Here is an 11,241-nt window from a genome sequence, read left to right on the forward strand (position 1 = left end):
TGGTTATTCCAGCTTGCAGGACTGGCCTAGGGTAATTTTTAGGGGGGTTTTAATTATATTTTAAAATTTGACAAATATTTAAATATTCCTTTTAATTAATTTTAAATTTGTATTGTTTTGTATGTATTTTAAATAGATTGTCAGCCGCCCTGAGTCCTACAGGAGAAGGGCGGGATATAAATCCAAAAAATAAAATAAATAAAATAAATAAATAAATAAGGGTGCAGAAAAGAACAACAAAGATGAGTAGATGACTGGAGGCTGAAACATAAAGACAAATGGTGTCAGACACTGGTTATGTCTAGTCGAACGAAGAGTAATACTAGGAGTGACAAAAGGGCAGTCTTCCAACAATTGAGAAAGTGTCACGAAGAAGGGGACAACCTATTTTCCAAAGCAAGTGATGGCTGAACAAAAAGCAATGGCTAGAAATTAAGGAGAGATCCCCCCCCTAGAAGTAAGGAGAAATTTCCTAATATTTAGAACAATAAGTGCACCAGCTTGTCTTTAAAAGTTGTGAGTGCTCCACGGTGGATGCTTTTAAGAAGATACTAGACAATCACTTGTCTATAATGGTATAGGATCTCTTGCTTAGGCAGGGGGTTGGGCTAGAAGACCTGCAAGCTCTTCAACTGTGTTATTCTGTAAAGCTTCCTCATTTGTGGCTGGAAAAATTATACAAACCCACCAGTTACCCCACGGTCAGCAAACCACGATCAAAGCAAAGCTTATCGGATGGTGTTTCCTGATGCTCTGAGATGCAGAATAGGGGAAAATGTAGACTAGATACTAAAGCAGACAAATCACCGTCCCGTACAACCCATGATCCCGGCATGCAACGTGGCTCCATCTGCTTGCTGTTTCCAGCTCCCAGAGCCCCATTTGGGCTCAACATACAAGGAAAGAAGCGTCCCTAAGTGGAGACGGAGCTCCGTAGGAAATCACGAAAGGCGAGGCACCTCCTGGGAGAAGGACGGGGGAGGTTTCCTTCGCTTTCCTGGAGGCAGCACCGCCGCCTCTGCTTCAGGGAGACCTGTCGGCGGGCCCTGGACGGAGGGCTGGGCTGACTTCCAGGGCTGGCAGTAAACTATGATTAAGCCATGATTAAGGCCAGTCTCTGTCCCTGGAGGAGCCACGCCCGGTTCCATGATCACCACAATCTGTTTGGGCTAGGCGGACCCTCATCATGCCCACTTCCCTACTACGCAGCCCATCCTCCACAGCCATCTCAGCCTTGCGGGTGCCGGATGGGGGATCCCTCGTCCGAGTCTCCCCCAAACTTCGGGGGAAGCAGGGAGCGAGGATCCCCGGCCGCCTCTTTCCAATCCCGGGGAGGAGAAAGGGAGGAAACTCCCGATTCTCCAGACTCCGCCCGGCTCTCAAAGAGGCGGCTCGCGCGGCGCCCTCCGAGGGGGAAGCCCCGAAACTCCGGCCGATCCACCGGAGGAGGAGAGGAATGAGGGGCCAGAGCGCCCTCTCCCGTGGGAGAGGAAATGGAACCGGAAAGGGCGAGGAGACGCCTCCTAGGCGCCTCTCTAGGATGTTCCTCTCGTTCTCCCTCTCCACCCCCCTTCCAGCTCTGACTTTTCAGAGCTCCGTTGCGGAGGATTTTCCTTTTCCGCCTTTTCCCCACTTGGGGCATTTTGGGCGGCGGTGCAACTTCTGGGCGTCCGGCAAGGCTGCTCCTCGGCCCCGCTCCGGGCAGGTGGGGCTGCTCCTGCTCTCCCTCGGCCGGCCAGGAGGAAGGTAGCCCCGAGTCCCCCCTGGGTCCCCGTAGGGTGGCTGAGCCTGCGAGGATCCCGGGTGGATGCAGGGCTGGACGGGGAGCCTGCGGGGAAAGGGGGGGGCTCGCCCCACGGAGGGAAAGGGGGGGCTTTTCTTTTTAAAGATTCGTGGGGGGGAATTATGGGGCAATGGAAAGAAAGACCCGCCTTCTCCCTTCAATGCGGGGGGGATGTTGGTTTAAGGGGGGAAAAACCTTTAAATTGCTTGAATTGAGCTCATGTTCTCCCGACCCAGAAAAGATCCACTTTCTTTCTGCTTAATCTAAATAGAGAGGGATGAATATTCTTTGATTTTGTTCTAATTCTTTTTCTTCTGTTTCTACAAAGCTGGACAGAATCTGAAAAAAAAATCATTATTTTCCTTGTTTTGCTATGAAGAGGCTGTGAGGTGGCAGCCCCTTGGTGGGTTTTATCAATCAAAATAGAGCTGGAAGGGACCTTGGAGGTCTTCTAGTCCAACCCCCTCCTCAAGCAGGAGTCCCTATACCATTCCAGACAGGTGGCTGTCCAGTCTCTTCTTAAAACCCTCCAGTGATGGAGCACCAACAACTTCTGAAGGCAAAGCTGTTCCACAGTTTAATTGTTTTCACTGTTAGGAAGTTTCTGCTTAGTTCCAGGTTGCTTTTCTCTTTGATTAGTTTTTATCAATTGTTTCTTTTCCTGCCTTCAAGTGCTTTGAAAAATAGGTGGACGCCCTCTTCTTTGTGGTAGCCCCCCCTTTATTGGAATATTGTTATCATGTCATCCCTGGTCCATCTTTACTCTAAACTGGCCATAAACAATTCCTACAACCGTTCTTCACATGTTTTTGTTTCCAGGCCTTTAATCATTTTAGTTCCTCTCCTTTGCCCATTTTTGCAGGGTCTCAATATCTGTTTTGTAATGTGACCAAACCTGGATTCAGTATTCCAGGTGTGGTCTTACTAATTTACTTGCTCTTTATAAAGCTATACTAATCCTTCTTGTGATTTTGATTCTACGACTCTTATTTATACAACCAAGGATTGTATTAGCTTTTTTGGATGCTTTTGCACACTGATGGTTCATGTTTATTTCGACACTTGATTCCAATGTCCCTCTCACAGTTAACTGTTTTTGAGCCAGGTTTTCCCTAATCTTTATTTGCACCTTTAGTTTTTCCTGCCTATATGTAAAACCTTCCTTTTCTCCACATTAAGTATATTCTAGTCATGAGTTTCATCCCACCAAGTTTCAATAATGGCAACTATATAATATCTACCTTCACATACTAATACTTCAAGTTCACCCTATTTGTTCCCTAAACTTTGAGTGTTAGTGTATGGGCATTTGAGTCCTTTATTTGTCTTGGGTATATTTCTTATATCTCCTCCTTTGTAACTGGGATTTAAGCCCTCCTATTCCCCCAACGCAGAAAAGATCCACTTTCTTTCTGCTTAATCTAAATAGAGAGAAACGAATATCCTGGATTTTGTTCCAATGCTTGGATTTTCTTTGGTTTCTACAAAGCTGGATAGAATCTCTAAAAACCGTTATTTCCCTTGTTTTTCCTCGGAAGAGGCTGTGATGCGGCACCTGCTTCTTGGTGCCTGATTTAGAAAGGAAACTAGTGAATGGGAGAAGAAGCTTGGGAGAGAAATGGAGGGGAAAGGAAGGGAAAAATGAACAGAGCTGCAGATGGGAAAAGGGGGAAAGAGGGAATGGGGGGGGGGATTCCTTCTTCTTCCCTAAGTCCTACCTACAACCTGAACTGGTTCAGGAGTTTGACGTCTTAAGTTACTGTGGCTTTCCCTTTTACTACTTTATACTCTCCTCTTTTTGAACAATTATGGCATGATATTAAAACAATTTGGCATTTCCGGTGTTCTATTTTAAACTCAAAGTGGGGTAGTGTGAGAGGGTTTCGCCACTACAATTTACAGACCAGAAAATACACATCCCTCAACTAAAGCATTGATAGTTTAACCATGGTTTCTGGTGCTGCTGCCCTTGGTGAAGTGACTCGAGTGGTTGGGTGGATGCAACACATGTAGCAGAAAGAAACTGGCTGACGTTGGAGCCCAAAGTCTATCTTGGGCAGGTAGGACCACCAGGTGGACGTTTTGGCCAAAGGAAGCCATCAGTCTCCCTTTGGGGAAGTGGGGGTCTCAACCCCCACCATGAGGTATTGCTGACCCTGATGAACATATTTACACCCTCCCTAAACTATAAAGGAATAATAGAAAGCCGTTTTAGGAGGAGCCCATGTTCAGTCTGCATTGGAGCTACAAAGTCTGGGGCGGGGGTCTTTGCCTGTTTTTTCACATCATAGAGCATCACACACACACACACACACACACACAACTGAGAAAAAGGAAAAGGCAGGGATCATTAACAATTTGGGCAGAAAAATGGGGAGCAACAGGGAAAGCCGTGATAGCGCAGTGGTTAGAATCCAGTATTGCAGGCTAATTCTGCCGATAGTTTGATTCTCACCAGCTCAAGGTTAATTCAGACTTCCATCCTTCCGAGGTCAGTAAAATGAGGACCAGATTGTTGGGGAGGCAATATGCTCACTCTATAAAGCACTGTGAAGCGATCTATATGTCTAAGTGCTATTGCTATTCTGTCAGCCATCACAAATCTTTCTTCTTTTCTTTTTTCTTCATCCAGCAGGGGACACTGGGAAAAGTGGACAAAGTTCCAGTTCTGAGATTTTCTCCCTTTAGAAAGCCCTACAACTGAGAAGGCGCCAGAAATTATGCTGGGTGGAGAAATACTTCGATAGAAGCTCCCCTCAGAGGAACCAGGAGAGACTCTTCAAGTGCTCTGATTGCGGGATATCCTTTGCTCACAAATTCCTCCCTTTGATTAACCGGACGCTGGACATGAGGAATGGATCCCATCTGTGTTTGAAGTGTGGGAACTCCTTTCGTGGTTGTGAAGCTTTCCCAAACATCTCCAGAGCCACCCCGGACTGAAGCCCTACAAATGTGGAGAGTGTGGGAAGCATTTTGCTAAAGGCTGGGACATCGGAGCTCCTTAGCGTATCCACCAGGGAAAGAGACCTCAGGAAGGCCTCAGTGTTTTTCCAGGCCTCAGAACAGCCCAACCGAAGAGAAACCCCTGCAGTTGTGTGCAATGTGGGCTTTGCTTTTCTCAGAACTCAGAGATGCTTAAACATCAACAAATCCACACTGGACAAAAAACTTATCAATGTCTGGAGTGTGGGAAATCTTTTATTCGGAAAACAAGTCTCAAAATCCACGGGAAAATTCACATGGAAATAAAACCTTATAAATGCTTCAAGTGTGGAAAATGTTTCACTCGGAATTCATCACTTTGCAAACATCATAAAACACACACAGAGGAGGAAAGCAGAACGTGCCTAGAATGTGGGAAATGTTTTTACAGCAAATCAACCCTGCGGCGACATCAGAGAATCCACACTGGGGAGAGACCTTATGAATGTCTGGAGTGTGGAAAATGTTTTTCCCGCAAAACAACCCTGCAGCGACACCAGAGAATCCATACTGGGGAAAGACCCCATGAATGCCCGGAATGTGAGGAACGATTTGGGCATTCTTCCGCACTTTGGACACACCAAAAGACGCACACGGGAGAAAAACCCTATAAATGTAACGATTGTGAGAAATGTTTTTCTGTAAAGGGAAGACTTTTTCAACATCAGATAATCCACACAGGGGAGAAACCCTATCAGTGCATCGAGTGTGGAAAATTTTTTCGTTCGATATCAAACCTCAGACATCATAAGAAAATTCACAGAGGGGAAAGAAATTTCAAATGTTTAGACTGTGGGAGAGCATTTATTCATTCATCTAATCTTAGAAGTCACTGGCAAGCCCATATAGGAGAGAAGCCCCATAAATGCTCGGAGTGCGATAAATGTTTTTCTAGGAGATATAGCCTTTTGATACATCAGAGAACCCACAGTGGAGAGAAACCATATAAATGTCCTGAGTGTGGGAAGTCGTTTTCTTGCCAACAATATCTTAGAAAACACGAGACGGTTCACAAAGAAAAAAAGCGTATCAGGTCTGTGCAGAAAAATGAAATGTGCTCAGAATGTGGGAGATGTTTCTCCATGAGGTCACACCTAATTCGACATGAGAGACTTCACGCCGGAGACAGGCCCTATCAATGCCCAGAATGTGATAAGCGATTTGTGGAGTCTGCTGAACTCCGGAGACACCAGAGGGGGCACACAGGAGAGAAGCCCTATAAATGTGGGGAGTGTGCGAAAGGTTTTCTCACAGCAACACTGCTTCGGGTTCATGAGAGAATCCACACAGGGGAGAAGCCGTATAAATGTGTGGAGTGTGGAAAATGCTTTTCCCAAAAACAACACCTCGGAAGTCATCAAAAGGTCCATAAAAGAATGAAGCCATAAAGACTCATAGAGTGTAGAAATCTTTTGCTCAAGAGGGAAATATCAGAAAACTCACACGGGAGAAGGCCTAACAGGCCCTGATGGTGGAACAGTTTTTCATAGTTGTTTCACACTGAGAGGTCATGTAAAAGTTCCTAAAATTAGAAAATCTTTGATCCTGAGAGAGCATTTTTTGTCAATCATCCCTTAAAAATCATACTGTAATCCATATAGGAAAGATGTATCATAAATGTTTCGAGTTTAAATGTTTCGAGTTTAATCTAAAATACTCTTTTTCACCATCAGTGAATTCTTACTGGAGAGAAACTTTATCAGAGCTTAGGATGTGGCCAAAGTTTTTACCTGATAATCAGATTTTCAGATGCCCTTGAAAAATCCACACAGGAGAAAAACCTTGACAAATGTGTAGCATGAGAAAATGTTTCCTTGCCAATTGGAACATCTTGTCTCCTGGAGTTGGTCCATTTGAAATGGTCTCCTTGGAAATTTTCTTGCCAACTTAAAAAATTTATAATTTTGTAAAAAAAAAATTTAATTTTAAAATGTGAATGTCAATGTGAAAATCTAAAATCTAATGTGAAATTCTCTGGAATCATATAAGGATTCCTGCTTTGGGCAAGGAGGGTTGGACTAGAAAACTACGATTCTTGTTATTCTGTGATAGGTCCCTTGTAGCTCTGTGATTGTAAGAATTTAAAAAGAAAAAGGGAAAGGGACAGTGAAAAAGAAAAAAATGTCTATGGGGGGTGCAGACAAAAAAAAGAAAAAAAGCTAAGTATTCTGCTAAGATCTTGGAAGCCACGAAAAGTCTCTTTTGAGCTGAGCAGGATTTACGAATCCAGGAAATATATACAGGCAATCCTTGATGTAGGACCACAATTTATCTTGTTAAATGAGACATTTCTTAAGTGAGTTTTGCCCCATTTTATGACCTTTTTTCCCACAGTTGCTGAGTGAATCACTGCAGTTGATAAGTTAGTCCCGCGGTTGTTGAATGAATCTGGCTTCCCCCATTGACTTTGCTTGTCAGAAGGAAGGCTGCAAAAGGGGGTCACGTGACCCTGGGACACAGCAACGGTCATAAGTATGAGCTGGTTGCCAAGCATCTGAATTCTTTTTTTAACAATATTTTATTGAGTTTATATAGATAAGGGAAAATTAGGAACAATATGGGTATGGTAAAGGGAGGGGGAGGGGGGAAAGGAAATAGGGGATTTAGGATAAAATAAGGAAAGGTACAATCACATATTTTAACAAACAAACAACTGTCCGGATCATAATAATGAGTGAATATCTTAAAATAAGCTTAACTATAGCCATATTACAAACAGTTAATAAACAAATAAATTCATCTATTAAATAAACATGAATAATAAAATCTCAGAAAATCCTAACTATCAACATTAATAGATAAAAATCACTAAATCACTAAAAATAACAATGTCATCTACCTATTAATTAGAACTTGGTTAGAAATCAATCATCTAATCTGAGATGTTAGATCCTTTTCAAATTCTAACGTGTCTCTAACCATTGATAAAATTTATCCCAAGTTATAAAATAAACTGAATCATCTTTTTCTTTCATCTCCAACGTTAATCTATCCATTTCTGCACACTCTAAGATTTTAGTAATTATAGTCTGGTCAGATGGTAGATTCTCATTTTTCCAATATTGGGCAAATACTATCCTCGCAGCTGTTAAAACATGCAGTATCAGATAATCATTCTCTTTACCATAATTAGGTCTTAATATTCCTAACAAAAACAATTCCGGTTTATATTCTATCTGTATTTTCATCATCTTTTTCAGCCATCTATGAATCTTAGACCAGTATTTCTTAGCATTGGGCATATCCACCAGACATAGTAATAAGTGCCTGGTTGTTGCTTACATTTCCAACAAATATCCAAAACATTTTTAAACATTTTCGCTAAGCGAACTGGTGTCATATGCCATCTGTAAAACATATAAGTTTTCTTCATATGCTGCCGCTTTTGTAAGCTTAATATTTTTATCCCAAAGTTTTTGCCAATCTTCTAAATCTATAGAATATCCAGAGTTCTTTGCCCATACTATCATTGTTTCTTTCATTTGTTCTTCTTCCATCTTCCAGTTTAAAAGAAATTTATAGAGTTTCTTAAGTTCTCATCTGTTTTTAACAAAATTTTATCTAGTGGAGTCTGTTCTTTATAAAATCCTGTTAATTTTACATCTTTTTCCTATCTTGTTTGAATTTGCAAATAGGACCACCATGTCAGATCAATACCTTGTTGAAGAGTTTGCCTGTCCTTAAGTTTTCCCTCTTTGTCCAAAATATCTTTATAACTAACCAGTTTATCATAATTAATCAGGTTTGGATAAGCAAATGCTTCCATTGTTGAAAGCCACTCAGGTATTTTCATATATATTTTATGTTTGATTTTCTCCCATTCTGAGAATAGTACGTTTCTTACTGCATGGTTTTGAAAGTATTTATGTGCTTTAGTTTTCTCATACCATATAAAAGCATGCCAACCTAATTGAAGATCATGTCCCTCTAGATAAAGCAATCTTTTATTTCTCAATACAATCCAATGGCTTATCTTAGAAAACACGAGACGATTCACACAGGAAAGAAGCCTTACAAGCGTGTAGAAAGAAAGAAAAATGAAATGTGCTCAGAATGTGTGAGATGTTTCTCCCAAAGGTCACACCTAATTCGACACGAGAGAATTCACACCGGAGACAGGCCCTATCAATGCCCAGAATGTGACAAGGGATTTGTGGAGTCTGCTGAACTCCAGAGACATCAGAAGGGGCACACAGGAGAGAAGCCCTATAAATATGGACAATGTGGGAAATGCTTTTCTCAAAAACAACACCTTGGAGGTGTCAAAAGGGAGACATCAGAAGATTCAGCTTAGAGGAGAGCAAAGGTAAAGAGGTCAACTGATTGCAGAGGGATTTACTCTTTTCATCTTTTTCTTATGTAGAGTTAAGAGAAAGATTTAAAGTAGATGAAATTATATTTGGGATTGAACAAGAGTGTCATGTGTCTGATTAACGAAACACTTAAAAGGACTTTCAGGCATATTTTTTCCTAAAAGCATTTATTAAGGTTACAGAGACGTAATGCTGCAAATACTGTATATTCTTGCTTTGACAAAGAGACTATTAGGGAGAATTTGAAACTCAACTACTTCATGTGTAAATGATAAGCATGTAATTACTTGGCTATCCATAATAATCTCGGCATAGTTCTCCAACACTAAAGTTCCAAAACTGCCACACACTTCCTATCCTCCTCCTCTTGTCCAACTTTCTCTTCTGCAGGTCACAGGAAATATCATGGCTACCACCATTCCGACCACAAGATTCCGTTACTCTAGGCTATATCAATAAAATAAGAATTCTGGAACTTTTCTGGGTTTGGTTTCCTGATTTAGCCTCCCTTGAAGAGCTGATATCCGTCTTGAACCTGTGATATCATATTTCTTTCCAAAACGTTGCGAGGAAATTCATATTAAATTGAAGTGCTACTCCTGGGATTTCTTTGCTACCGCCCAAGCGTTTTCATACCGTTTATTCATAAACTTGTTTTGAAATTCCAAATTGGGTCCAAATCCATCTTTTGGGTTTTGTATCTTTTGTGTCACAGTAGAAAAAAAATGTTCAGGCTAGTAAGAGAAAAGCAACAAAGATGATTAGGGGAAACATAAGAGGAATGTTGCAGGAACTGGTTATGTCTAGTCAAAGGAACAGAAGGACTAGGAGTGACAGGATGGCAATCTTCCAATAGTTGAGAAGCTGTCCGAAAGTAGAGGGGGACAACCTATTTGACAAAGCACCTGAAGGCTGAACAAGAAGTAATGGCTGAAAGCTAATCAAAGAGAGATGCAGGATAGAACTAAGGAGAATTTCCTCACATTTAGAACAATTAATCAGTGCAATGGCTTGCCCCCAAAAGTTGTAAATACTCAATTCTGGAGACTTTTAAGAAGATTAGACAAACCAAATGTATAGGTATAGTATAAGGGGTACCTTGCTCAATAGTAGTAACTGTGAGAGGGACCTCGGAGTCCTAGTGAACAATCACTTAAATATGAGCCAGCCGTGTGCTGCAGCTGCCAAAAAGGCCAACACAGTGCTGGGCTGCATTAACAGAGGGATAGAATCAAGATCACGTGAAGTATTAATACCACGTTACAATGCCTTGTTAAGGCCACACTTGGAATACTACATCCAGTTTTGGTCACCGCGATGTAAAAAAGATGTTGAGAGTCGAGAAAGAGTACAGAGAAGAGCAACAAAGATGATTAGGGGACTGGAGGCTAAAACACATAAGGAACGGTTGCTGGAATTGGGTATGTCTAGCTTAATGAAGAGGGGGGACATGATAGCGGTGTTCCAATATCTCAGGGGCTGCCCCAAAGAAGAGGGAGTCAAGCTATTCTCCAAAGCGCCTGAAGGCAGGACAACAAGCAACGGATGGAAACTAATCAAGGAGAGAAGCAACCTAGAACTAAGGAGAAACTTCCAGACAGAACAATTAACCAGTGGAACCACCTGCCTCCAGAAGCGGTGAATGCTCCAACACTGGAAGTTTTTAAGAAGAGACTGGACAGCCATTTGTCTGAAATGGTTTAGGGTTTCCTGCCTGAGCAGGGGGTTGGACTAGATGACCTCCAAGGTCCTTTCCAACTTTATTATTATTACGATTATTATTACTATTACTTGTCAAGAATTGTATAGGATCTCTTGCTTGGGCAGGGGGTTGAGCTAGAAGACCTCCAAGCTCAACTCTTTTATTCTGTAAAGCTTGCTCATTTGTGGCTTGGAAAATTATACAAACCCAACAGTTACCGCCGATCAGCAAACCATGATCAAAGCAAAGCAGGGCTGGGAGTAAACTATGATTAAGCCATGATTAAGGCCGGTCTCTCTCCCTGGGAGAGCCACGACCGGATCCATCATCACCGCAGCCTCTTTGGGCTAGGTAGACCCTCCTTATCACGCCCACCTCCCCATCCAGCACAGCCATCTCAGCCTTGCCAGGTGCTGAATAGGGGATCTCTCGTCCGAGTCCCCCCCTTAAACTTCTGGGGG

At 42.2% G+C, this 11,241-nt stretch overlaps 2 protein-coding genes across 2 annotated transcripts in view; both read left to right on the forward strand.

Annotated features, from left to right (window-relative positions):
* Nucleotides 1-4,788, forward strand: part of LOC107290740 (zinc finger protein OZF-like) — a 27,023-nt gene extending 22,235 nt beyond the window's left edge. The window contains exon 6 of the mRNA XM_015819645.1: nt 4,689-4,788. Coding sequence (XP_015675131.1) covers nt 4,689-4,788 — 100 coding nt within the window. The remainder of the gene's footprint in view (nt 1-4,688) is intronic.
* Nucleotides 4,789-4,914: 126 nt separating this feature from the next.
* On the forward strand, nt 4,915-9,059 carry LOC107290736 (zinc finger protein 420-like). Its single transcript, XM_015819639.2, has 2 exons — nt 4,915-6,062; nt 8,744-9,059. Exons 1-2 carry the CDS (start codon nt 4,915-4,917, stop codon nt 9,057-9,059), a joined length of 1,464 nt encoding a protein of 487 aa, XP_015675125.2.
* The last annotated feature ends 2,182 nt before the right edge of the window (nt 9,060-11,241 follow it).

The sequence above is a fragment of the Protobothrops mucrosquamatus genome, unplaced genomic scaffold (assembly GCF_001527695.2).
Source record: "Protobothrops mucrosquamatus isolate PMUCROS unplaced genomic scaffold, P.Mucros_1.0 scaffold962, whole genome shotgun sequence".
NCBI lineage: Eukaryota > Metazoa > Chordata > Lepidosauria > Squamata > Viperidae > Protobothrops > Protobothrops mucrosquamatus.